The sequence below is a fragment of the Branchiostoma lanceolatum genome, chromosome 12, assembly GCF_035083965.1.
Source record: "Branchiostoma lanceolatum isolate klBraLanc5 chromosome 12, klBraLanc5.hap2, whole genome shotgun sequence".
NCBI lineage: Eukaryota > Metazoa > Chordata > Leptocardii > Amphioxiformes > Branchiostomatidae > Branchiostoma > Branchiostoma lanceolatum.
In genome coordinates, this window is record NC_089733.1 from 14,540,503 (window position 1) to 14,567,483 (window position 26,981).

Here is a 26,981-nt window from a genome sequence, read left to right on the forward strand (position 1 = left end):
CAGATGCAGTGGTTAACTTGCCTTCTTTGCAATTCCAGTTTGTGACGAGGATTGAAATTGAAACTTTTTATGACCGAAAATGAAAGGCATGTTCAGAAAGAGACCTCTCAAGGGTGTTTTCGTTATTCTTTTTGTTATAACTGTAGCAGTGTTATACATATATTTTGCCCAAGACTTTGACGGTTTTCTGGAGTTCTTGTAAATAAGTTGCCTTTGTCAAAGTACGTAATCATTTCAAAAACCTACAGAGGGACCCAAGACTAAACTACGTAATGGAACGACTGTACATTTCTACTTTTTATCATCTGACGGGCATTCCCTCACAGACGCCTTAATGTTTCCTTCTCACAAGATGATATATAATATGTTAATACATTTTGTAGACATAGTCATTATCAAACATGTAGAAAGGTACCATGTCATAAAACCTTGTAGCCATACTTAACATACATATAGCGGCTGTGTTGTTCTGCGTTACTACTTCTTAATTGTCTATATACGTTGCATTAGTACGATGCTTTTGGATCAGTAACATATTACTTGTATGCTACCCTTTGCAATTCTTTTATGTTATATTGAGACATGTTAGTTTAGCCATTTTCTGTGTATCTTAAGCCTTCTGTGCAAGCAATTGGGTGCTTTCATGAATCTAGCGCATTATATATGTATCTATTACATATGTCTATATATATATATATATATATATATATATATATATATATATATATATATAGGATACTGTAATTTGACCGTTGTCTTCCTTTTTGAAGATTTAGGTAAACTCGGCTAAACCAGTCAACTAGCGAAGCATCACAACCGGCAATACAGACTGGCTAGAAAGGGACAGTTGGAGCACACTCAAGCTAGGTCAGCACACACAAAACATATATCTCAACACAAAACTAGTAGTAAGTGCTACTCAACAAACTTGTCCTTTGCCCTGCGGAACTTTAAGAACACCTTCACCATATCTACGATAAGATTGCAAAACTCGAACACTGTGATAACAGACAGACCTATATAGAGTCCTAGCAGCCCACCAAGGCTACTGAACAGTGCTTCTTCGGTAAAGCTCGGTACATCCATAATTTCCTGGTAGTTCAAGTTCTGATAGTACAAATTTAGACGAACGAGATTCTTTCGAATGGAGTCTAGATTAGTTGGTAGATTCTTGGATCTGCTCCGAGTGTGAATCTTCTCGAGCACGTACGCCGAATACGCCTCAGACGGCCACGATGAAGAAGATACCCACACATCGTGCGACTCCTCATGGCAGGGTTGGAAACAAGGGCAAGCCAGCTTGTTGTTTTCATGTTCTTTACGTACCCTCTGTCGACAGCATTCCTGAGTTTCATTCAGGGTACTACAGATGGTTGAATTAATGGCTAAGAGTTCATCTGAACATCCACATTCTTCGATCAGAGCTTTCTGGAGACAAGACCGCTTACATGTCTCATAAGTGTATATTCCACCGTACAGTGAGTTGGATTTTGTCGACAAGGAACAGTTGCCGTAAGGATGAGGCTGTCGGTTGACCACTCTGCGTTTCAGTCCGATGAACGTGCTCTTTCCGGGTTCAGCGCTAAGAGCATCAACCTCAGGCAGAGGTGTTGATCCAGGAGTATGGACGGTTACCTTTACTCCGGGATCCTGTCCGAAGATGCCAATATACTCGTTAATTTCTATATTAAGCGTGAGTTTTAAACCGTAACCAGCGCCGACCTTTGTCGTTTCCAGAACATTGTCTTGATCATGATTGAAGGTGAAACAGTTCCCGTATTTAGAGTTTTGAGAAACTTTGAAGTCATCCAGCGAGCACTTTTTCTTGTCATATGTGCATTGTAGAATAAAGTCCTTCTTTTGGTGACCCAAGTTCTCTACTTCGTGTTTTGATGTCGTTGAAATGTCAGTGATGTCAGAGAAGTCGTCGGTTTGTGAATTTTGTATAAAACCCAACCAGTCGTTGTCGTTTGCTACAGTTGCTAGTCCGGAGTCAATGCAACCAACATCACACATTTCTACGGAACAAAACTCCTTTGGATGATTGGGATCTTCAGTGAAGCACCATGGGACTTTTGCCAGAGAACCTGGTATATTTCTGCAGTAGTTTTCGACCAACCCGGCATTGGGAAAGTTTGACGGTGTCGCGCAGTGGACATGTGGATCATGAGAGTCCCATTTTTGACACTTCCGTCCGCTGTTTGTAACATTTTGGAAACCTCTGTAGTTCAGCCCTGTTCCGACAATACATTCCTTCTCCCAACACTTGATAGCAGACGCAGGGAATGAATCTGCCCCGACATTCGACAGGATTTCGCAATTGTCGCGTTTACAACCAATGATCTCAAGGCGGAGGTTGGGGTCGTTGTTCCACGTTTTGGGGTGTAAGCGGACGTACCGCGCTGCAACCGCACGAAAGAGATACACGTGATTAGGTGTTTCGCCATCCACATTTCCCATGAACTTTACTTCTCCAGAGTCACCCTCATATGGTCTCCAGTCAAAGCCACGTGAGCTGAAGTACAAAGTAAAGGATGTAATATAGTTGTCACCCTGACCTTGCGTCACAATACCTGATACCAGTTTTTGCTGGCCCAGATCGATTAGAATCCAACCGTTACCGTCCAGTGATTCCATCTTCCAGGAGGACTTGCCGTTCAGACGAGCGTGGTAAGGAGCGTTATTTATGACGCCGGACATTGACAACACTGCATTGGCTGTAATCTGGTCAGACGCTATCGTCCCAGCTTCCATTCCAAGTGGGTTGTTGCATCCTCTGAACATGTTCACGTCTCCGGATCTGTAAAGCATCTCTTGGGGTGCACTGTCTTCTTGTGCCTCTAGAATGCAGCAGTAGGCTACGCGAGGTGCCTGCCGTGTAGAGGCAATTTGAGCTTCTATCTCCTCAGTCCACCCAGGTTCTTGGTTGACTATATTCCCCAGAAAAACGTCCTGCATTTGATGCCGAGAGCAAAGAGTCATCCCATGAGACAGACATGCATCTCGAGCAGCCTCAATAGTGTCATACTTCTGGTCTGTCGTCACAAGGGTTTGTTGACAACACAGTGCCTTGTAGGATTTCTGATGACTTGGACCATGGAAAGGTACAATCCTCTTGTGGCACATGTCTCCAACTGAGCATCCGCAAGTATCATTCAGTAAGGCAACTTTGTCTGGGTCCGAAAACCATGCTAGGTCCTCGGGATACTCGCTTCGACGAATGCCGACCTTATGCGCTGCTTCAAGTTGCCCGATTGTACATAATTGCATGCTGAGTTGACCACAGGCTTCTGATGCAATTTGATGACTGTTAAAACTTTTGCTGGTAAACCTGAATAGTTTGTCACAACAGTAGGCCCCCTTACCCGCCTGAACTCTGTTCTCAAAGACGACTCGTCCTGCGGTAATGCTCATTTGCTTGTCCTGTTCGGCGAACCACCCACGATTAGACGAGAACTGATCATCTAACTTCATCAAGCTAATGTCGTCCGTTGTACACAGGTCCTTTCCTCTCTCGTTGCAGTACTGATTGGCAAAGAAATGTTGATAGAAGGTTCTACTGGTGGGGAATGTGCTTTGGTCTGCGCCTTCGTTGATTGGGCATCGTGATATGTCGACACATGGAATAGTTAGTGCATTGTTACCGGCCCCGTTTGGGACATGCGCAGGACAAACTAACTGTGTCCCTTCCGAATCCGGGGACGTACGGCAAAAGTTCTCTTGCAGGCAATTTCCTCTGTAGCTTTGTGGGCAGCTCCAATTTCCACAAGTTCCATTGGATGACGAATTTAGCCTTCCACGATACGCTGTAGCATTTGAGTAACATTCTGTGCCACTACACTGAAGATCATCAACATCAAACAAATTTCCAGCGCTCAGATCAAGATTGCATTTGCTTATGTCGCAACCAAGGAATTCGACGCGAAAATGGAACTTATTGTAGATACGAGTAAGTGACATAAATAGGGGTAGGATGGCAATGTGGCGGGCTGCGATGGCCTTTGGAAGGTGCTGTATGTTGTAATAATCGTCGTCGAGGGTCCCGCAGAAGTGAACGTCCCCTCCGTATTCGTCCACGTATCGCGTCCATGCCAGTCCGTCCCATCCGTACTCCAGCATGTACCCCTCCATTCCCGAGCCGTGTGAGTCCAGCTGAATGATGACACCTGTCAGAATGATGAACGATTCAAAGTCTACTTCAAACCGTGGGTTGGGGTCGTCTGGCTGCCAGAAGGATAGAGCATTTAGTCGACCGTGGTGTGCCTGTTTGTCATTGAAACTTGACGAAGCCCGGATTTGTCGGTCCCATATCTTTCCACTTTCCATGCCTAGTGGGTTGCTGCAACCGGAGACTCTAGCGGTGCAGTCTGACTGGACGCACACCTCGGGAGAGCAGCAGAACACAGCAGCATCCTGCATCGTCGTGGTGACTGGGAGTGTGGTCTTGTAGCACGAATCACCTTGACAAGACCCGTTCAGTCTGATCTGTGTATTGGGTTGCAAGGGAGAGGAAAACCATCCCCATTCGTCAAAACGGACACCTTCATTGAACAGCTGAAGAAGTTGGGAGGCGGTACAGGGCATTCCTCCCGGAAAAGGCAGCACGGTATTACACTGGTCTTGGAGGACCTGCTTCATTGGTATCCGGGTAGAACTGCTTGGCGTGTCGATTGATGTGACGTTGTCGCCACTGTGTTTAATGTAGATGGTTGACATGGCAACAGTGGTTGGACAGCAGAGACCAGCGGACACATCGACCTGATCAGCGGGCTTCACTGGAAACCTGCGAGGTGATAACAATTGTTTTTTTTTAAACATCAAGCTTCAAAGATGACCACAACATGTACAGTGAATCTGTCAAAAACCCATGTAATATATAGATCGTTAATATTGACAGTAGAAGTATTATGTAGATGAGAACATTCCATGAAAATAGGTCACAGTTAATGGGAGAAGATATGATTCACCACAAACCTCCCAGCAATGCAATCCGTGCACGTCTCGCTGTCCTCACTGCAGTGGCCTGTCTGGACGGCCAAAGTCTTGTCACTGAAATATCCCCAGTCGTTAACTCCATAATGGCTACTCTTGGCGTTTTTCTTGAGCTGAGAAGTTGTGCATAACTGCATGGAATCCTCCCTGTGGAACACAAAGTAAAATGTGAAGTTGTTTCGGGCGTTTTCATGCTTCGTTCCTGATAAAGCTGTATGTCTCAATAGACACTGAATCATCACAATCCGGTGATTAATTTTTGGTATCCTAATTGATCAAGACCTTAAGGATCATAACATTTTAAGGCTTTAAAATTGCCCCATACTTGAACATTCACTTCGACTTAAAATCAACTACAGCTGAATATGCAAAAAGGATTATTTTACTGCATCTTACCTGCAAATTGAACTGGCATGGTCATGGTCGCGTGGTGAATTCATGATGAGAACATTGGATATAGTATGTATAACTCCTCCACCAGTGGAAAAGTCTGGTCTAAACGGATGGATAGGACTTGGTATGAAGTGTTGCACTCCAACTGACGTCCGTTGGTTCAGGGTTAACAGGAGTCCATGGCGGGTTCCTGGCACTTTGGTTGCCCGGAGCCTTGTTCAACAAGATGGTCACATGGAGATAAAGAACACCAAGACACAGTGTCAAAGTCTGAGAATACCAGCATCAATTGTACTCCATAATATGGTAACTTTAAGTTTGTGATTCATAAGTTTTATTGCACTGCAGGGGAATTGTTTCATTGCAATTTATCAGATTTATACAACTATGGCCAAAAAAGGCAATAGTGTTTAAGATTCATTACATGGCTAGGGGAGAATGAACAACTCGGTAGACATGTCATATCATGTCATCACTGGCCTATTGTTGTTGCAGACAGTTGATTAAGATATTATTTTCTTGAATGTCAATTTTAAAAACGAAACGTATCTAATCTACTTCAAATCATAGGAAAACAAAGACTATCAAGCGACTGAGTGTGACATCTTATTTCTTACCTGTTGTTGTTGCAGACAGTCACGGAAGGAAATGTGAGCTTGCTGTTCTCCACCACCTTGATCTCCACGACGACGGGGTAGTCAAAGTACAACCTGATCAGGACACCGGCCTGGTACAGGAACAGTCCGAGGCAGGTCAGCAGAATCATGATCCAAAGGAACCTGAAAGGGGACAACGTCACCACTATAGAGGTTAGTGTGCACATTTGTTTACAATTGGGACAAAAAGGACAAAGGCATTTGTTTTCTTAGAACACCATGAGTTATACATAATTTAGACTTAGGACTAGAAAAAAATTTTGTGTTTCCGGTTACTCCGCCGACCCTAGCTCTTTTGGAGTCAAAGAAGCCTCGATCTCACATCTGAGTGATAAAAACGTTTTCAAACATGTTCTCATTTCTATTGCAATAGATGTATACCAAACCTAGATACTCTTTATGCTGACAATCTGTGTAATGTTGAAAATGAAAATACCAGTGTCCTGATACATGTCAGTTTTACATTGTTTAATGTATTTGTTGGATCCCTTCTGGTGAAATTCAAAGAAGAAGATCGCTACCTATCGATCCTATTTTTCTAGACTGTGTTACTAATTGGAAACATAACATTAATTTTCCTAGTCTTTATCATACTAAGCTATGCTACAAAACCAACGAAACAGCACAGTACACTGCGCGATGTTATCATTTGCTAGCACGTAGTTTTGACGAAATAAAGAAACCAACCTGGCAGTCTTGCTGTCTGCATCCACGACTCTACTCACACCATGAGCTGTCGTGGTTGAACAAAACTGCTTTGTCATCGCCTGAAACATTTAACAATCCAGTGCTCTTTAGCTGTCAATGCCTTCCATCGTTAGCACAGAAAGTATCAAATGTTCGAAATGAACTTACTCTTTTCAAGTACTAGTCCATCCCACAAAATCATGGTGTGAAGGACGGCGCTAATCTCCATTTCCGTAGCCCTAGGGCCACACAGCTTTGCAAGCGCATTGCAGCGGTTACACACGCCTTTGATTTGAGCATCACCATATGAATCTAGTACCTAGCACATGTAATATTTGAACCATCGTGCATCAAAGGTCACGCTCTATAAGCATTGTATACCTTTCATCTGCCCATAGGTATTCCCGTCATTAAAAGCCCCTGAACGTATGTCAAAGTTGAGATACATTGATGCTATGAAGATCACCTTGATGTCAGTCTTGGCACGTTCCTTCATCATCTTCTCATGAGCTGCCAAACAAACCGCAACCTCTTTCGCGGCATGCTGTTTGGCGCGGATGTCAATCAGCTTCAGGATGCGCACGTCTAAATCCTCCTTTTTGTTGATCAGGGTCGACTCCTGCTCTTTTGCTTCGATGTCTGCCATCTTCAGAATGTTCGCGTCTGCTTTGCTTAATCCTTCAGATTCTCGCGTCTCGAGGGCCTTGCGCACTTGAAAGGGTCATAAAATGAAAGCTATAAGCGATTACCAGGTTATAGCAATAAATCAATCAGCAGAGCATTAGATACCATTAATATTGCAAAAGGACCCTCCCTTACGAGGAGGATAATAAGCGATAATAGGATTTCCTACTTACTATATCGGGTCATATCGTTCATGCCATGTCGTATTATATTCTACTTTTCAAGCAGTCTCTCTAGCTCTCACTCTCTCTTTCTCTGTGGGTGATTCGCTTATTACTCTGAAAATATGTATGGGAAAATATTGTCTATTCTGTTAGCTACCGGTATTTTAATTATCTCACGTGTGACCATTTACATGACGAATTTTAGAGATTTTACAGTTTTTAATTCAACACTGGTTAGTCATTTGTGGCTATATCTTAGTCAACTTCCTGACTTCTTCCCTGCCAAACCAAATATGGACATATACATGTTTAGTGTTAATTCTCTATGTCGGGATCACTTCCGCTGTCTGCCTTTATGGGACGTCAGTTCATTACGGTCGCAGATGGGTCATTCCCAGAAATCATAGGACGTTTTCTCAGCGTATCTCTCATGAGAAGTGTATATGCATCGTATTATACACAGTAGAAGGAACATGAGCACATCATTACCCATAGTATCTGAGTAGATAGTGTGCTTAATCCAAGTTGATATACAAGTTTAAAGTCTTAACACGTCAGTCCCAACTTTTAAGGTTGCTAGGTGCGTTACTATCACTCGACGTTGCCATCAAATTTATCTAGCTTTAAGATTATCTATTCGTAAAAAGACAGCAGCAAAAATATCTAGCAAACGTAGATTGAAAACAATGTACGCTGTTAACCAGAAACATCGTTTGACAGCTCGACAACTAACGTTTTAGTGAAGCGTGTAGAAATATGTAAAATAGGTACGTACCTCTTATGCTGGGCCAATGGCAAAAACAGTCCGACGAAGAGACTTGTTGACCGTCCCGTAACAGCGCCTACTGATCTGTGACCTACAACTGCAATAAAATCCGATTTAAAATGTTTTTCTCACCCGGGATGTTTCAAAGCTTACTAACTCTTCACAGGGCCGGAACTGGTAAAAAATCTACAAAGTATCTTAAGTATGTCTAAGATGACAGAATAGATAAAGACGGTGTTGCGTTCCCCAGGATAATCAAAATACTAACTTGTACTGATGGGAATAAATCGCTGCAAACAGTCCAGATACCTACATCATGTGCTCCTTGATCAATTATGAGAGGATATCTAAAAGGATTTGTGCCTTTTAAGCACTTAAGCGCTTTTAGACCAGGCAGCAGGGCGGAGATACCAATTAAATCATCATGTCCAAATCCTCCTCCAGGGAGTTGATATAAACTGATCTTTTCAGTATCTGTCAGCAGTGCAATTGCTTAATAGCGATTCATGCGAGTCACTTCCTATCACTATTCGGAGCAATTTGGACTGCTTGGAATACACTTCCTCCTGACATTTGCATTTAATCTTATTATCAGAATGCAGCTAGATTAAGTGGGATTGCTATTACATATTCTATTAAGTATTTTGGCATGCCATTAATTGGAATTTTGAAGGCTTACGACCATGCATTATATTCTGCATGATGACATTACAAAAAAAACTTATGTTGCAACGTTATCTTATGCTACAATGTTGCCTTATGATACAATTACCCGACTAAAATACCCTATTCATTTTTCTTATCTAAAGATGACAACTCATAATCATGACGATCTTCGCATTCGGATTTAATACTTAAATGTTTTCTTAAGCATACTAGGTACTATGTCAGTAGCTTCGTGCAGTGTCAGTCTTCAGATAGTTTTTGCCGTGCATCTGTACATAGTATTGTGCATGCAAATATCGTTTAGAATATAACTAAGAAATTCAATCTTTACGTTTCAATATTGGTGTTGGTCATACAGCATTACATTAATCTGTGTGGATACTTAAATTAGCGCATTCCTTAACTTGTAGCTAGTTTGTAGCATCTACTGTAAGATTGTTGATATTTTAGATTCACCTGCAAATGATACAATTCCTTCTTGATAGCAGGTAGTTCACATGGTAAGCGTTTAAATGTGATGTGATCTTCCCTTTTTTTCTTGCAAGCAACCCTCAATGCATCAACGACCAAAAGTGATAAACTCCATAATAACAGATAGACTCCCACAATGTCGTCACAATCCGCATTGTAACGTCTGTAGTTGCACCTAATTCACTTCCTCATGATACACATTCGCCCGTCATTATGACAGGTGGTTCCATGTTGCCCTTAAATTTCCTTTCTTTGTTACAGGCAACCTTTACTACATCAACGACCAAATTGATAAACTCAAAGACCGTGATTACAGATAGACCTACATACAGCCCTAACAATCCACCGAGGCCGCTGAGCAAAGCTTCCTCGGTATATGTCGGATTTTCAGTGATCAGTTCGTAGTTCAAGTCACGAAAGTACACGTGGACTCTCGCGAGATTTTTCCGCAATTCGCCTGGATCGAGTGGCAGATTCCGAGCCTGGCTTCTGGTGTGGATGTTCTCCAAGACGTACCAGACGTAACTGGCAGACGGCCATAGGGAAGATGACAGCCAAAGTGCGTAGGAATCCTCATTACAGGATTGGCGACAGTCGCATGGTAGGTTGCCGTCCTCGTGGCGTTTTCGGACTTCTTGACGACAGCACTCTTGTGTCTTATTCAACACACTGCACAAGGTACTATTGATGGCGATCAGCTCGTCAGAACAGCCACACTCGTCCAGTAAGGCTGCCTGCAGACATGAATGTTGACAAGTTTCGTACGTGTACCTTCCACCGTACAACACATCTCTTTCCTGATATGAAGTGCAGTCTCCGTAAGGATGTGGCTGTCGTTTGACAGAACTGCGTTTCAAGCCGACGAAAGTGCTCTCCCCGGGTTTGGTATTGAGGGCGTTGCCTTCGGGAAACGGCGTCGAACCGACACTATGGATGGTGACCTTTGCTCCGGGATCCTGACCGAAGAGCCCCACGTATTCATTAGCCTCGATTGACAGTGTGAGTTTTAAACCGTACTCCGCTCCCACCTTGGTCGTGTTTCGAACTACGCCGTCTTCGCCGTGATTGAAGGTAAAACAGTTACCATATTTGGCGTTTTGTGTCACTTTGAAATCGTCCAATGAGCACCGTTCTTTATCGAAGGTGCATTGCAGAATGAGGTCTTCCTTTTGGTGACCCATCTCAGCAATCTCCTCTCTCGTAGCCATTGAAAAGTCTGTGATGTCTGTATAGTCGTCTGTGTTAGAACTAAGAAGGAATCCAGCCCAGTCGTTCTCTCCATCAACAGAGTTTAGCTTCAAGTCCACACAGCCGACTTCACAACGTTCTACATGGCAGTATTCCCAGTCCTGCTCTCCTGTGAAGCACCACGGTGCTTTGGACGAATGGTCCTGTATGTTACGACAGTAGTTTTCAGAGAGATCTGCATCCGGGTACAGTGAGGGTGTGGTACAATGATGCTGAGGATCATGGGAGTTCCATTTCTGACATGGCCGACCGCTCCTGGTGACATTCTGTTTGCCTCTGTAGTTCAGGCCTCGCCCCACAATACACTCGGGTTCCGTGCACAGCACCTGATGGTGGCGATGAAATTGAACGTTCTTGCCAAGTGTATTTCCTGGAATCGAGCAGCTAAAGGATCTACATCCGACTATTTCGAGGCGTAGGCCACCTGATCGTTTCCATGACATTGGATGAAGTCGTACGTATCGTGTTTCGACTGCGCGAGACAAGTACACGTGATTCGGGGTGTCGCCATCTTTGTTTCCGACAAACACTAACGGCAACTGAGTTGTGTCATCGTGTTTGTATGACAGCCACTGATTTCCGTCCATGCTAAAAGACAATGAAAAGGATGTGACGTAGCCACCATCCCTTCCGTCCCCTTGTGTAATCACCCCGGCTAGCACATGTGAGTCTAGTAAGTCCACCTGTATGTACGGCATGGTGTCCTTTTCCTCCATCTTCCAGGAAGACCCACTGTTGAGCCGTGCATGGTTTGGTGTATGTTTTTGGTCAAGGAAGGAGGAAGCATTGATTTGATCTCGTAAAATAACGCCACTCTCCATGCCCAGCGGGTTGTTGCAGCCAATGAAATGATTTGTCACATCAGCTTTCTGTGGCATGGATTGATTTGACGCCGTTGTGTCTGACTGTGGCCTACAACAATAGACAGGAAATGATGTGTAATTAGATGCAGTGATATCTTTGTAAGTGACGCCATCTTTACAATCCTGATCAGTTGTGTTACAATTAGCTTGAAGGCTAGCCACACCGTGCGGCTCGAAAAACCATGAAAACCCTCCGTTCCGAACCCCGTCGTTATACAAGTCATTGAGTTGAATGCGCGAACAGGTCTGCTTTTTTGCATTGTCGCACACTGCAAAGGCCTCCATCTGCTCAGAAAAGATGTTTTCGCTAAGGAAGAAAGTCTCTTCACAGCACAGTGCTTTGTAAGCTTCCAATTGACGAGTTTGGAATAACGGAATTTTGTTACTCAAGCAGCTTTCGCCAACATTGCACCCACAGGTTTCATTTAGTAATGCAACGTTGTCGGCCATGTTGATCCACGCAAGGTGTTCTGGGTAACTGTCGCGCCTGATGGAAGCACCATGGATGGTCACTAGCTGTGAAGGTAGACAAAGTTGCATTCCCTGGTCACGGCAGCCCTTCTCAGCACTGCTGTGGTTGTGGTACGTTTTCTCTGTTAGTTTAAACAGTGAGTCGTCACAGCAATAAGCTACATTGCTTACGGCTCGCGACACTCGATATCGATACATGTTTTTGAAACAAAACTCAGAAGCCGAATTTGTGCAGTCTTTCTCAAATATGCCTTCCATACCGTGGTCGCTAATCCAGCCCCAGCCAGTCGCCTTGACGTCCCGAAAGATGTCTAACAATACCAGCTGCTCTAGAGAACACAGTTGTTTCCCACGTTCTTCACAATACTGGACGGCGTAAGTTTGCTGGTAAAATCTTTGGCGTGTGGGGAATACTGGTTCATCATCATTTTCGCTGATGGAGCATTTTGGGATGGACTGACAGGGAGCAGAAGTTAGGTTCGGTTGTCGGGAATTGGGAGCAGAAGGGCAGACTAGATCTTCGCTGTCTCCATCTGGGGCAAACCGGCAGAAGTTTTCCTCCAGGCAAAAGTCGAAATAACGGTTCGGGCAGGTCCAGTCTTGGCAGGTGGCGTTACCAGAAGACCGCACGGTCCCGCGGTATGTGGTGACGTTGGTCACACAGTCTTTGCTGCCGCAGCTGATGGAGCTGGGATCTATCATGTTTATCATCGGGGGTGGAGCATGAGCAAAGATGCAGTCATTCTCCTTACATCCCAGAAACTCAACTCGTAGGTTTTTGTTTTCCCTTCCAAGGAAACGAGGCAAAATTGCGACGTGTCGGGTTAAGATAGGATGTGAGAGATGCTGGAAGTTGTAGCCATTGCCGTTGACGTGGCCGCAGAAAAGGACGGCTTCACCATACTCATCTACATAGTCAGACCAATCAGATGACGTCATGCTATACTGCATATTATACGTGTGAACGTCTCCTTGAATTATCAACCCAGTCAAGATGACCATTCTGCCAAAATCGACCTTGAAACGCGGATTTTCATCAGCGTATGGACCAAATTTCCACGGGGTCTTTGAGTTCAAGCGCCCGTACTCGGGCGGGTGACCGTCGAGAAATGACGACGCTGTAATTTGATGGTCGTAAATTTTCCCGCTTTCCATTCCAAGTGGATTGCTGCATCCGGGAACTTTGGCCGTGCATCCGGACTGAGCGCACATTTGGGGAGAGCAGCAAAGCAAACCTGCTTTTTGAGGAGTTTTGTTGGTTGGAAGTATTCCGCGGTAGCATGTTGATGCGGTGCTGTTTGAACAGCCATCCTTCAACATCATCTGAACATTTTCTCTCGGTTTAAACCATCCCCAGTCGTCAAAACGTCTGCCATCTTTGTAGGCTGCAATGAGCTGACTAGCAGTGCAAGGCTCACCTTGCAGATCGCCAACTAAGTTCGCGCATGCGTTTGAATTCATAGCCACGGTATGAGTTTCAAACGTTTGATTGGTCAGCGTGATGTAACTGTCAGGAGGACAGCAAAACGTTGAGGTAATCTTAGCGCCGATGTCTTCTATACGCCTCAGAAGAATCCTGCAAATAAGACACCAAGAAAGAAATTAATGAAAAATGTGTACTGGTCATAATAGCAAAAAAGTGAATTTTATTGCTTATAGCAGCTTTTAGACTGGTCAGACAGTTGCTGGGAGGGGGTCCATAGACATTTCTAGAAGGTAGAAATTAGCCAAACCGTTTGCCCGTGGATTTCTTGCGTAAATAATTCTGAATGAATTCCAAAATTGCTGTAAAATCGAAACTTGCTGTCAATCTATTGGCAGTGTTTCAAGGAACGAGAAACTGTTTATAATTTGATAGTTCGTACCTGTCGTTATAGCACAAGTCACAAGTATCTTCTTGTCCGTCCGCGTTGCATTGATAGAAGAGCTTTGCTGCCCACCCATCTCGGCTGAAATAGCTCCATTCAGACTGTATGTAATCAACTTTAGGTTCTCTCAGGAGCTGAGCCAAGGTGCATAGTTGTCTCGATTTGCGTCTATGAATAAAAAAAAACACCAAGTATAGGCATTGTTTCAAATAGTCATATACGGGGGGTGAAAGCACATGTGTTACGGCGCCCTTTCTTTTTCACTGCCGAGGAAAACGTCTTTACAGATATTGTAAAAACTGCTGCTGGAACTGGAAAAGGTAAGAAATACAAATTTGACATCGATGTCATCGATATCGATTCTTTGATGAATGTCTAGTGTGTGTTTTTATGCGCCGTGTGTCTGAAATGAATAATGAATGGCCTCACATATTCCGACATCAAATACCAGTGTGCTTAATAGGTTCGAAGTTTGACTAAACACACAGTACCTACCTACACTCTGTCCCAGCATCAGTGTTTTCATTCGGAAGATAGACGATCTCTACCTCCGGAGCAGATATGAAACCAGGTTCAATAGGTGGAATCTTCTCCTCGTCCTCGTCTACTTGCCGCAAGTAGTCCGATACGTCACGTTCAGTTCGCTCATCCAGCTCCAGCAAAGAGGCATGTCGGGAGCCGCTCAGCATGGATTTTCTCAATCTGAAATCGTGACGCGTTTACTACAAAGTTCGCCAAGGATTTTTCCTTTTCCTTTTAGAAAATGAAAAGCTTGAATGTGCCGACCTAAGCCTAAGATGTACAGTCAAACTTGTGTATAGTGACCTCTCTTAGGAAGAAAATGATTACACTTAGACGGCTGGTCACAGTTGATAGAATTGTTAATGTTTGGATCGATGAGAAAACTGATCATGGATCGACAACCAAAAGGTGGCCGCAATAGGCAGGTGGTCCTTACCATGCAGAGATGGTAACTTCTACAGATTTGACTGTATCTATAGATATGCTCACCGGTTGTTGTTGCAGACAGTAACGGACGGAAAGGTGAGTTTCTTGTTGTCCACAACCTTGATGTCGACGTTAACCGGGTACTCAAAGTACGCTTTGATCAAGATGGCGGCCTGGTAGATGAACAGGGTGATGCAGGTGACCAGTATGGCGGTCCAAATGATCCTGTGTACCGATTGGAGAGCAAAAATGAATATGTAACATGGCAGATACTGCAGTAGCTCTATGAGCATTCTGTGGTTGCAGTTCTTGGGTGGTGTAGGGTGGATTGTTGTAATTGTTAGCCATAGTTCGTGTACATGCGTACTTAATTTAACCAAAATTTGTACCAAGTAGAGTACATTGACGTTAGCGATATAAAAAAAAAACTCCTGAATGAATGTGTGATTGATTACCTTGATCTTGTTGTTTCCGCTTCTGCCACTCGGCTGACACCATGAGCGGTAGTGGTGCTACAGAATTCCTTTGTCATCGTCTGTTGACATGGGAACAAAATGAAAGGTACAGCCAGACGTTCCTAATGCGTTTAGAAGAACAACGCAACATCAAATATGAAGTATGATATTTAAAAAAAAGCTTATGTCATACCTTGATGTCTTTTTTCCTTTGTTCCTTTAGCTTCTCGTCGCGTTCTTGAAGACATTTCTCGACTATCTTCCTCGCACGTTCCTCTGCCGTTTCCTCCATAGCTTTCAGTAGTCTCGATTCTATATCTTGGAGAAGCTTCTGATCTACGTCATTGGTGGTTGTCATCTTGCCAAGGAGATGTCAGGGTCTCCTGTATGTGGCAAATGTTTATTAATTCAATAATGCAGAACGTGTCCATATCAATGTAGCAGACAGCTGCTGAAGGTTCAGATTTGACTGCCTTATTCACATTTCAATGGATGGTAGCCCAAGCCCGGTCTCTTTGTACCAAGTCCCATACTATAAGCATGCCACATTTTGTCTTGTAACGTTGCGCAATTATCCGTAATTGTACCTAATCAGCATTAAGCAGAGCTATCAAAATATACTTTATTGTGAACACGTCTCATACATCATATGACTCTTGACTGTACTTGACATCGATTAAAACCCTATCAAATATCATCAATGATGATAATTTCCATCAGTGGAAGTCTCATAATGGGATATCTTGATTCGTATTTGGCCTCCTTATTCATTTAGACGTATACATGTAGAACTTGTAGGTATTATTGATTTTGCAGTGATTTGCAGTAAGTCCATTAAGTCCATTAAGTATTAAGTCAAGGGACCAAAGTGTCACGGGCCCCAATTGCATTACGATTAAGCATAGCAACGAAGTCTGTGTTGCATTTAGTAGGTCTGAAATCCATCATTACCAGTCAATTATGTTTTCTTTGGGGCAAGGGGTCCTTCTAAACAGAAGAAAAGTTTAGATAGAATATATACAGGAGAAAGATTTTGTTTCCATGCTTAGAAATTAAGAAGTCTTATCGAGCTTTTATCCTTTTATGTAACAAAAAAACAACACGTAAGAAACCAGCGCATTGGCAACCTCAGTGCAATATCGAATTTATATGCACGCCGGTCACTTGGTAGAATACAATTATAGTCCAACACCTCTTAACCGGCCATTCCTGTTGCCCACTGCAGGTCCCTTGTGACATGCATCTACCAAAGATCTCACTTCCCCCCTGATCACCTTCCCATGTACATTGTACATCCCGTCCCAATAGCACAATGTTACCCCCTAAATAATATTTCCACTCTAAAGAACAGTTACTCAAGCAACTGCATATGGTTTGGGAAACGATCAGAATTTTCAGACCATCTAGGGCAAGACTGCAGTGCCGGGTTTTCATACAGGCGTAGGGAAGCAAGACAATGCTGTTTGTGATTGTATAGATAATTTCTTGCTCAGGTGTACTTTGGGCTCAATATACAATTCGGACTTAGGACTGAAAGACATTCAGTTTAGTAAATCCACAAAGCGTATTTCTATAGATAATTGAATATCACATGCGTTCCTTGAATAGAAAGGCAATATACATCATGTACCTCTATACTGTAGTAGCAGGGCGTGGTCCAACTGATTGTACGGTGGAGATGGCAACTGTCCGACGATGAGGTTTCGGTAAAGCGTCTGTCACCTAACTGCCTTCTTCATCATAATGGCATGAATATGTCTGTTCGTGACAGATTAGGGGTTAGCTGTCGTCTCGTAATCAAATTATCCGCTGCCATAATGTTATTATAAAGTACTAGGTCACTAGGGTTGTCAATCTGACCATACACTAAGGTCGTTTTACTGGTCACGTGTCCCAGAGGAAAGCATTTAAAACACATTCATCAAAAACAACAGTTTTGATTCTGACTTAAGCCATTAATTTGGTTTCCAAGAAAGGAGTAATGGGTCCCTGCTTCGAGTAGGAAAGCAATTGAAGGCTTCTTATGTATGTAGGTAATACTTGTAGCTGAAAAAGTGGATACAAGTACTAGTGAAGCTCTAAGCGTGTGTTTCTAGTACTGAATGACTTTGTGCTTTGTTACACGTCGGGTTTCTACGTTTATGTTCTTTAGAATAGAGGCCTACACTCTTCAGTTTAGCATTGTTGTCCCCAAAGCTAAGCATCCTTCTCAAAACCAACTTTCCGTTAAATTTGATAAAAGGAACCTGCACCACAACCACCCTCAAACAAACCTGTCAATGAACAAGGTTTTTTCCGGACTGAACAATAGATCGTTTCCTAGCGATACACACGTGGATGAAGTACAAATTACCAAAGAACCGCAAGGACGTCAACTATTCCGAAGTAACGTTAAAAACACGCTTGTCCTTCTAATCTACAAACTCTTGAAATGAATGCTTATACAGCTTAAACACATGTTTGGACGGCATAATAGGACTGCACCGGAGAAGGCAAAAATGCCCTAGATTTCATTTAGGCTGCTTCACTTAAGGTTTAGAATGTTGCCGGACAGGTATTGTCTATTTGGTGACCCAGAGATCTCTGATTTAGATGCATATGCCGCTAGCGCTTTTGACGAAAAGAATCCCAATCGTCCATTGAAGTGATAATTGAGGTATTTGTCGAATTCTTTTCGAGGTTGTTAGTAATATACGTTTCAGATATGTTGTGGATATGAATAATTAATTTAGGTCACCCATGACACTTAATCCTTGTATCTCCTATCACCAAATATTCTCATCAATGTTCAAAGACGGGATGGTGCGAAACAAGCGTATTAAAGCTTATTACCAGAGGGTTAATCGGCTTATGAACTGTTCATCTGACAGTTGTCTTAATAATATGTTGCTAAAAGAATCATTTCTGGAACGGTATTGTAGCTAGATTAGGTGACCGGAATGATAGAATTTCATCTGCTGAAACAACCATCTATAGTCCTCAAAAGGCGTTGAATCTATGTCGTTACATGGATCTAATTGAAAACCATACTCTCACTGTCTGTCTTACGGCCATACAATCTGAATCCAAAAGAAGTAATATAAGCACATTTGTTTGTGTCTAAATGATGCATGGGTATGAAATCCAACATCGTGCATGAACTGCGTTTAATCGTCATTAAAGGTTCGAAGTAATTTCTTACCTTGAAGGACGAAGCTGTTAACCCTCGCCTCGATCGCTTGGCTTGTTCCTTTTGTGACCAACCTGTGGGATTTCTTTATGTAAATTGTCCGGGTGGGAAAGGCATAGCGTCATCACATCGGAATCACTGTGTCACGTAAACCGGAAATACGTCATGAAAAAGCCCCCCCTCCCCAAGGTGACAGCCTATATATGTGTGGGAAGAACAACGGAGAAATCAACAGGTAGTGTCTTGTGTGGCCATTTGGTTCAGATCGAATGGTCCTATTAACGCTTAAAGCCAAGGCTGAGGTTGAGATTAGATTATCAACCACGGACCGAGTGCTTTACGCTATAAGGTGATATGGTTATAGCTTTAAGTTGTCCACGCTGTCATGTTGTAATAGCTACCTAGAATATTTACAGGGAATGTTTACTCCTATTCACTTTGTATTATGATACACCATACTCTTGATAACTTCAGAAGAACTTAATTGCGCGGCAATTGCAACAGGTACGATGTATGGCAACAGGAAAATTGACCTATTTCTAATATATAACATGTCTAAGGAACTAATCTAATATATGTATAACAGGAGACAATCTATCTAATAGTGTGCACGTTAATACTCTAGAACAGTAAGATTGTATCTTAAGTAATGGAAACACGTTAACACGTTCCTGAAAATAAAAGTGTGGAAAATCATTTGACATGTCTTCAAAGGTTAGCAAGGATTTTACTGCTTGGACTGCAACTGCTTCTAAATACTTTATGAAGCAGACCGTAAAGATGATAGATAGCTGGGCTACTTAAGGTCTTTATGTACTTTCGTTTAATCTTATTACAGAGACGCATATTTCGACTGCAGTTGATTTTGAATTATGACACATCGTCTTATACTTCTATTTCTACGTTTTGCTGGGCTGGGGACGTTCTTTTAGAATGTCGAACATTGTAGATAATTCAGGATAGAAGAAGGTTTTTCTAATCATCACTGTGTATTTCATTCCTCTCACAGTGATTGTACATTCCACTCACGGTAATGATACATGCGACTTCAACTGACATACACGACGTCTGCAAATCTATCATGTGACTTCAGAATGCTAATGTTTTTCAAAGTGTCACAGAAATCAGTGTACGTGTACGCCAATACATCCATATGCTATAGCCATATCACCGTGTACTACTTTGTTTAGCATACCGACCTAGACTTATCGCTTTGAACACAACTGATGACCCCAGCTTGTACATTGCATTTCCATGAAGACATCATAAGTAAGGACATCACCTAAACATACCTGACTGTTTTCCTTAAGACTTACCCTAACTTGTAGCTAGTTGGTAGCGTCTAAGTTGTTTCTTTGTTTCTTTTCTTTGTTACAAGCAACCTTCACTACATCAACGACCAAATTGATAAACTCAAAGACAGTAATGACAGATAGACCTACATACAGCCCTAACAATCCGCCGAGGCCGCTCAGTAAAGTTTCCTCGGTATATGTTGGATTTTCAGTGATCAGTTCGTAGTTCAAGTCTCGGAAGTACACGTGCACTCTCGCGAGATTTTGGCGCACTTCACCTGGGTCGAGTGGCAGATTCCGAGCCTGGCTTCTGGTGTGGATGTTCTCCAAGACGTACCAGACGTAACTGTCAGACGGCCATAGGGAAGACGACAGCCAAAGTGCGTAGGAATCCTCATTACAGGATTGGCGACAGTCGCATGGTAGGTTGCCGTCCTCGTGACGTTTTCGGACTTCTTGACGACAGCACTCTTGTGTCTTGTTCAACACACTGCACAAGGTACTATTGATGGCGATCAGCTCGTCAGAACAGCCACACTCGTCCAGTAAGGCTGCCTGCAGACATGAATGTTGACAAGTTTCGTACGTGTACCTTCCACCATACAACACATCTCTTTCCTGATATGAAGTGCAGTCTCCGTAAGGATGCGGTTGACGTTTGACAGAACTGCGTTTCAACCCAACGAAAGTGCTCTCTCCGGGTTTGGTATTGAGAGCGTTGCCTTCGGGAAACGGCGTCGAACCGACACTATGGATGGTGACCTTTGCTCCGGGATCCTGACCGAAGAGCCCCACGTATTCGTTAGCCTCGATTGACAGTGTGAGTTTTAAACCGTACTCTGCTCCCACCTTGGTCGTGTTTCGAACTACGCCGTCTTCGCCGTGATTGAAGGTATAACAGTTACCATATTTGGCGTTTTGTGTCACTTTGAAATCGTCCAATGAGCACCGTTCTTTGTCGAAGGTGCATTGCAGAATGAGGTCTTCCTTTTGATGACCCATCTCAGCAATCTCCTCTCGTGTTGCCATTGAGAAGTCTGTGATGTCTGTGTAGTCGTCTGTGTTAGAACTGAGAAGGAATCCAGCCCAGTCGTTCTCTCCATCAACAGAGTTTAGCTTCAAGTCCACACAGCCGACTTCACAACGTTCGACATGGCAGTATTCCCAGTCCTGCTCTCCTGTGAAGCACCACGGTGCTTTGGACGAATGATCCTGTACGTTACGACAGTAGTTTTCAGAGAGATCTGCATCCGGGTACAGGGAGGGTGTGGTACAATGATGCTGAGGATCATGGGAATTCCATTTCTGACATGGCCGACCGCTCCTGGTGACGTTCTGCTTGCCTCTGTAGTTCAGGCCTCGACCCACAATACACTCGGGTTCCGCGCACTTTACCTGATGGTGATGGTAGAAATATACGTTCTTGCCAAGTGTGTTTGCTGGAATTGAACAACTAAAGGATCTACATCCGACTATTTCGAGGCGTAGGCCACCTGACCGTTTCCATGACACTGGATGCAGTCGTACGTACCGAGTTTCGACTGCGCGAGACAGGTACACGTGATTCGGGGTTTCACCATCTTTGTTTCCGACAAACACTAACGGCAACTGAGTTGTGTCATCGTGTTTGTATGACAGCCACTGATTTCCGTCCATGCTAAAGGACAATGAAAAGGATGTGACGTAGCCACCGTCCTTTCCGTCCCCTTGTGTAATCACCCCGGCAAGCACATGTATGTCTAGTAAGTCCACCTGTATGTACGGCATGGTGTCCTTTCCCTCCATTTTCCAGGAAGACCCACTGTTGAGCCGTGCATGGTTTGGTGTATGTTTTTGGTCAAGGAAGGAGGAAGCATTGATTTGATCTCGTAAAATAACGCCACTCTCCATGCCCAGTGGGTTGTTGCAGCCAATGAAATGATTTGTCACATCAGCTTTCTGTGGCATGGATCGATTTGACGACGTTGTGTCTGACTGAGGCTTACAACAGTAGACAGGAAAGGACGTCTCATTGGATGCAATGATATCTTTGTAAGTTACACCATCTGTACAGTTATGATCCGATGTGTTGCAATTAGCTTGAAGACTAGCCACACCGTGCGGATCGACAAACCATGAAAACTCTTCGTTCCTAACTCCATCGTAATACAAGTCATTGAGTTGGAGGCGCGAACATGTCTTCTTTGCTGCCATGTCGCACAGTTTTAAGGCCGTCGACTGGTTCGAAAACGTGTCCTCACTTAAAAAGAAACTCTCTTCACAACACATTGCTTGGTAGGCTTTTGACGGATCAGTTTTGAATAGAGGAATTTTATCACCTAAGCAGTTATCGCCAACATTGCATCCGCAAGTTTCATTAAGAAACGCGACTTTGTCGGCCATGTTGATCCACGCAAGGTGTTCTGGGTAACTGTCGCGCCTGATGGAGGCACCATGGATAGTCAACAGCTGTGAAGGTAGGCAAAGTTGCATTCCCTGGTCACGGCAGCCCTTCTCGGCACTGCTGTGGTTGTGGTACGTTTTCTCTGTTAGTTTAAACAGGGAGTCGTCACAGCAGTAAGCTACATTGCTTACGGCGCGTGACACTCGATATCGATACATGTTTTTAAAACAAAACTCAGAAGTCGAATTTGTGCAGTCTTCCTCAAACATGGCTTCCATACCGTGGTCACTAATCCAGCCCCAGCCAGTTGCCTTGACGTCTTGAAAGATGTCTAACAATACTAGCTGTTCTAGAGAACACAGTTGTTTCCCACGTTCTTCACAATACTGGGCGGCGTAAGTTTGCTGGTAAAATCTTTGGCGTGAGGGGAAAACTGGTTCGTCTTCGTTCTCGCTGATGGAGCATTTTGGGATGGACTGACAGGGATCAGAAGTCAGATTAGCTAGTCCGGAACCTGATACAGAATGACAGACTAGATCTGTGCTGTCTCCATCTGGTGTAAACCGGCAGAAGTTTTCCTCCAGGCAAAAGTCGAAGTAACGGTTCGGGCAGGTCCAGTCTTGGCAGATGGCGTTACCAGAAGACCGTACGGTCCCGCGGTATGTGGTGACGTTGGACACACAGTCTTTGCGGCTGCAGCTGATGGACCTGGGGTGTATCATGTTTATCATCGGGGTTGGGGCATTAGCAAAGCTGCAGTCATCCTCGTCACAACCAAGAAACTCAACGCGTAGGATTTTGTTTTCCCATCCAAGGAAACGAGGCAAAATTGCGACGTGTCGGGTTAAGACAGGATGTGAGAGATGCTGGAAGTTGTAGCCATTGCCGTTGACGTGGCCGCAGAAAAGGACGGCTTCACCATACTCATCTACATAGTTTGACCAATCAGATGACGTCATGCTGTGCTGTATACCATAAGTTTCAACGTTTCCTTGAATTATCAATCCTGTCAAGATGACCGATTTCTCAAAATTGACCTCGAAACGTGGATTCTCATCAGAGTTGGGATCAAATTGCCACGGGGTCTTGGAGTTCAAGCGCCCGTACTCGGGCGGGTGACCGCCGACAAATGAAGACGCTGTAATTTGATAGTCGTAAATTTTCCCGCTTTCCATTCCAAGCGGATTGCTGCATCCAGGAACTTTGGCCGTGCATCCGGACTGAACGCACATTTGGGGAGAGCAACAAAACAAACCGGCTCTTTGAGTCGTTTTGTTTGTTGGGAGTACCCCGCGGTAGCATGATGATGCGGTGCTGTTTGAACAGCCATCCTTAGTTAACATCATCTGAACGTTTTCTCTCGTATTAAACCATCCCCAGTCATCAAAACGTCTGCCATCTTTGAAGGCTGCTATGAGCTGACTAGCGGTGCACGGCTCACCTTGCAGATCGCCAACCAAGTTCGCGCATGCGCTTGAATTAGTAGCCTCGGTTCGGGTTTCAAACGTTTCATTGGTCAGTTTGACGTAACTGTCAGGAGGGCAGCAGAATGTTGAGATAATGTTGACACTGATGTCTTCTATACGTCTCAGAAGAATCCTGCAAATGAGACACCAAATACGTTAGGATCTATTAAATCTAAAATGAATTCCAAAATCACTGTAAAATCGAAACTTGACATCAATCTTTTGACAGTCATTCAAGGAATGACAAACTGTTGATAGTTCGTACCTGTCATTATAGCACAAGTCACAAGTATCTTCTTGTTCAGCCGTGTTGCATTGACGGAAGAGCATTGCTGCCCACCCCTCTTGGCTGAAGAAGCCCCAATCGGAATACTCGTAATTACTTGGCTCTCTCAGAAGCTGGGCCAAGGTGCACAGTTGTTTAGATGCGCGCCTGAAATGAAAAAAGAAAAGAAATGCAATGTAATTATCATTGTGGGTATGATTCGCATGTGAACACAGTTTGTATTCTTTGTTTTAGCTGAAAGATGTAAAAAACAATGTATTTTCTGATTTTGCACAATTTTTTTTAAAAACTGTCCAGCGGTTGCTTGAGTTCGATATGTGTCAAATCTCTATCGTCATTTGGCTTAAAAGAGGAAACATCTTTTTCAATATCTGAAAAGCATACAATGTCTGTTGAGAATGATGAACCACATACTTTTGGAGACTTGGCGTATAGGTTTGCAATTTCCCAATACAACAGACTGCAGGCTTACCCACATTCCCTCGCAGCATCTACGTTTTCGTCGGTGAGATAGATGACCTGCATGTCATACGGCATCACGCCGTATTGAGGTGGTTCATCCCCCGGTTCGCCTGTCTCGTTATCGTGCTTGAGCTTTAAGTAAGCCTTCGCGTCACTTTCCGTTCGCTCATCCAGCTCAAGTAGAGCGCCATGCCGGGAGCCTCTCAGCATGGATTTTCGCAGTCTAGCAAGGGAGATTTACAATCAAAAGAGATTATTGAATTGATGTGCATACAATATTGGTACATTGTGTGTGTAATAGAGAACTTCTATTCCAGTTGTTAATTGTTAGGGGTCTTTTAGAGGTCTAGAATGGCAACTGGCTGAGTCAGCTGAACAAATTTAACTGCCTAATGTGTCGGACGACACGGGAGACCCTAAGTCTATTCAGCTAAGTCAGTTCAATTACAACAATTGGTTTTGTGATTCTGTTGGGACGTGAGTCATGTTAAAATATCAGTGCCATTAATCCTTGTGTCAGTAAGAAGTGTGAACTTTTAAGCTAACAAGCACGATTTTCCAAACTTAGATATGATTTCACGTTTCAAAGTTAGTCTAAATGCAGTTTGAATTTACCGCCTTTAGAGTATCAAGGCAAGTTTTCCCGCCAAAATCTAATCCCACGACCCAAGGGAAGACGATGGGTTGTTGGAATGCACGAGACGGCCAGGAGCCTGGTCAGTCACAGACAAGGAACAGTGGGAGAATGACGTCAATGCATGGAGAGAGTTTCCAGGAAATTCGAAGATAAATATATGTCTCGAAATTATTTCTACCAGTACAGAAGAGGGACTAGGGCATGGAAAATAATTTCCAAGTATTTAGGCTTGGAAGGAAACTGCAAGATTACTCCAAGATATAAGGCCAGTCAATTAGGGGACGAAACCGGTTTTTACAACAAGGGCTAACTTCGGTGGATTTAGGGACAAGGAATATATTTCAGGACATTCCACAACAACTAGAGTATGGCGGCTTTTGTACTACATGTACATGAAAGTCTACGACTGTGTCTGACCTGTGCGGAGAAGCAGAGGTGAGTCTGACAGAACTTCTTTCCTACCTGAGCTGACAACTAAAGCAGTCGTTACATTAGCATATTCGGACTATTCTTTCAAATACACTGTAAGGTTATCTATCAGCCGTTACAAATTCAAAGAATGCTAAATCTGCTGAAGCAAGCAGTTGCAGTCTGAATGATATATATGAGTATAGTTACCGGTTGTTGTTGCAGACAGTGACGGACGGAAAGGTGAGTTTCTTGTTGTCCACAACCTTGATGTCGACGTTAACCGGGTACCCAAAGTACGCCTTGATCAGCAAGGCGGCCTGGTACACGAATAGGGTGATGCAGGTGACCAGTATGGCTGTCCAAATGATCCTGTGCATTGAATGGAGAAATCGTTAATGCACTTACATATCAAAAATGTCGCAGTGTCTCGCCTAGTAATAGTTTATCAGCCACAAAGAGACAAGGAATGATTTCAAAATTTCATCCAGTTGCTGGAGATACTATTTTTGGACCCAAGTATGATTACCTTGATCTTCTTGTGTCAGCTTCTGCCACTCGACTGATGCCATGAGCGGTAGTCGTGGTACAGAAGTCTTTTGTCATCGTCTGTTGTCATGAAAAAAAATGTAAGAAGCAGTATCAACAAAGCACCGTCTTTAGCTTATGCTTAGGCCCGAATTGCGCCGGTGCCCGTCGGGGATGTAGCCCCGGCCGTGCCCCGAAGCCACAAATTTGTTCCGGTGGACTGCCGAGTACGGGGGGGGGGGGGTTTGACCTCTCGGTGTTTGCAGGATTAGCTCATGGCGTGTATTTGTTACAGGGTCCCAGGTTGAATTTTAGTCCGAGTTAAAGTCACCGCGGGCCTCAGACGTTCCCCAAATAGCCCGGTACCAACAGGGTGTCCCACGGGGCCACGTTGGGATCACGCCCGTTAACGACCCGGCAAGGCGCCGTTTTCCAATTGGGACATAAGCATTAGACAGCTACAGATATAGATACGGTCACTATGAGGACACCGTTCTGTGCTAACAGCTAACGTTGGGTAAATGCCACTGGACATCAAATAATACTATACACAATATCTCTACAAAACGAATCTTGGGGGACATTGTTGCCGTACCTTGATGTCATTCTTCTTCTGTTCCTTTATCTTTCGGTCACGGTCTTTTAGACATTTCTCAACTATTGTTCGCGCACGATCCTCTGCCGTTTCCTCGATGACTTGAAGAAGTCTTGAATCTATTACTTGCAGAAGCCTCTGATCTTCGTCGCCATCGGCTGTCATCTTGTTAAAGAGATGTTGGTTTCACCTACAGAGCTATGTCAAATAACGGCAAAAGTACGTCTCGTGCTAAGAAATCACATATAGCAAGGAAGGTACCAACAATTCACGTATTGTTCAAGGCATTTCAATATTTCATGTTTTACTGATTTAAGAGACAAGAAAAATTGGTACGTACCGCTGATGAGCTGCACCAAAGAAACCTGGTCTTGTAACTACTGCGAATGGGTGTTTTTCCCGTGCAGCAATCCTGACTGA

General features: G+C 43.7%; 3 protein-coding genes across 3 annotated transcripts; all 3 read right to left on the reverse strand.

Moving 5' to 3' along the window:
* Nucleotides 1-141: 141 nt before the first annotated feature.
* LOC136446089 (uncharacterized) lies at nt 142-8,419 on the reverse strand. The gene is made up of 7 exons (XM_066444361.1): nt 8,352-8,419; nt 7,195-7,431; nt 6,729-6,808; nt 6,003-6,164; nt 5,389-5,598; nt 4,975-5,139; nt 142-4,783 (listed from the first exon to the last, which is right to left on the reverse strand). Exons 2-7 carry the CDS (start codon nt 7,372-7,374, stop codon nt 916-918), a joined length of 4,665 nt encoding a protein of 1,554 aa, XP_066300458.1. The 5' UTR covers nt 7,375-7,431; nt 8,352-8,419; the 3' UTR covers nt 142-915.
* Nucleotides 8,420-9,168: 749 nt separating this feature from the next.
* Nucleotides 9,169-11,627, reverse strand: LOC136446090 (amiloride-sensitive sodium channel subunit gamma-like). Its single transcript, XM_066444362.1, has one exon. It carries the CDS (start codon nt 11,603-11,605, stop codon nt 9,668-9,670), a length of 1,938 nt encoding a protein of 645 aa, XP_066300459.1. The 5' UTR covers nt 11,606-11,627; the 3' UTR covers nt 9,169-9,667.
* An 8,083-nt stretch (nt 11,628-19,710) lies between these two features.
* Nucleotides 19,711-26,754, reverse strand: LOC136445774 (uncharacterized). Its single transcript, XM_066443913.1, has 7 exons — nt 26,562-26,754; nt 25,968-26,047; nt 25,649-25,810; nt 24,404-24,616; nt 23,911-24,078; nt 23,621-23,778; nt 19,711-23,317 (listed from the first exon to the last, which is right to left on the reverse strand). Exons 1-7 carry the CDS (start codon nt 26,724-26,726, stop codon nt 19,830-19,832), a joined length of 4,434 nt encoding a protein of 1,477 aa, XP_066300010.1. The 5' UTR covers nt 26,727-26,754; the 3' UTR covers nt 19,711-19,829.
* Nucleotides 26,755-26,981: the final 227 nt, after the last annotated feature.

Excerpts from the sequence above, each read along its gene's own strand:
- LOC136446089 (XM_066444361.1), bottom strand. The coding sequence starts at position 7,374 with ATGGCAGACATCGAAGCAAAAGAGCAGGAGTCGACCCTGATCAACAAA. Across the intron at positions 6,165-6,728 it reads GCAGACAGCAAGACTGCCAG|GTTCCTTTGGATCATGATTC; the intron begins GTTGGTTTCTTT and ends GTCCCCTTTCAG. Across the intron at positions 5,140-5,388 it reads CATGCCAGTTCAATTTGCAG|GGAGGATTCCATGCAGTTAT; the intron begins GTAAGATGCAGT and ends TGTGTTCCACAG.
- LOC136446090 (XM_066444362.1), bottom strand. The coding sequence starts at position 11,605 with ATGCCACAGAAAGCTGATGTGACAAATCATTTCATTGGCTGCAACAAC.
- LOC136445774 (XM_066443913.1), bottom strand. The coding sequence starts at position 26,726 with ATGACAGCCGATGGCGACGAAGATCAGAGGCTTCTGCAAGTAATAGAT. Across the intron at positions 25,811-25,967 it reads GCTGACACAAGAAGATCAAG|GATCATTTGGACAGCCATAC; the intron begins GTAATCATACTT and ends TTCAATGCACAG. Across the intron at positions 24,079-24,403 it reads GATGCTGCGAGGGAATGTGG|GCGCGCATCTAAACAACTGT; the intron begins GTAAGCCTGCAG and ends TTTTCATTTCAG.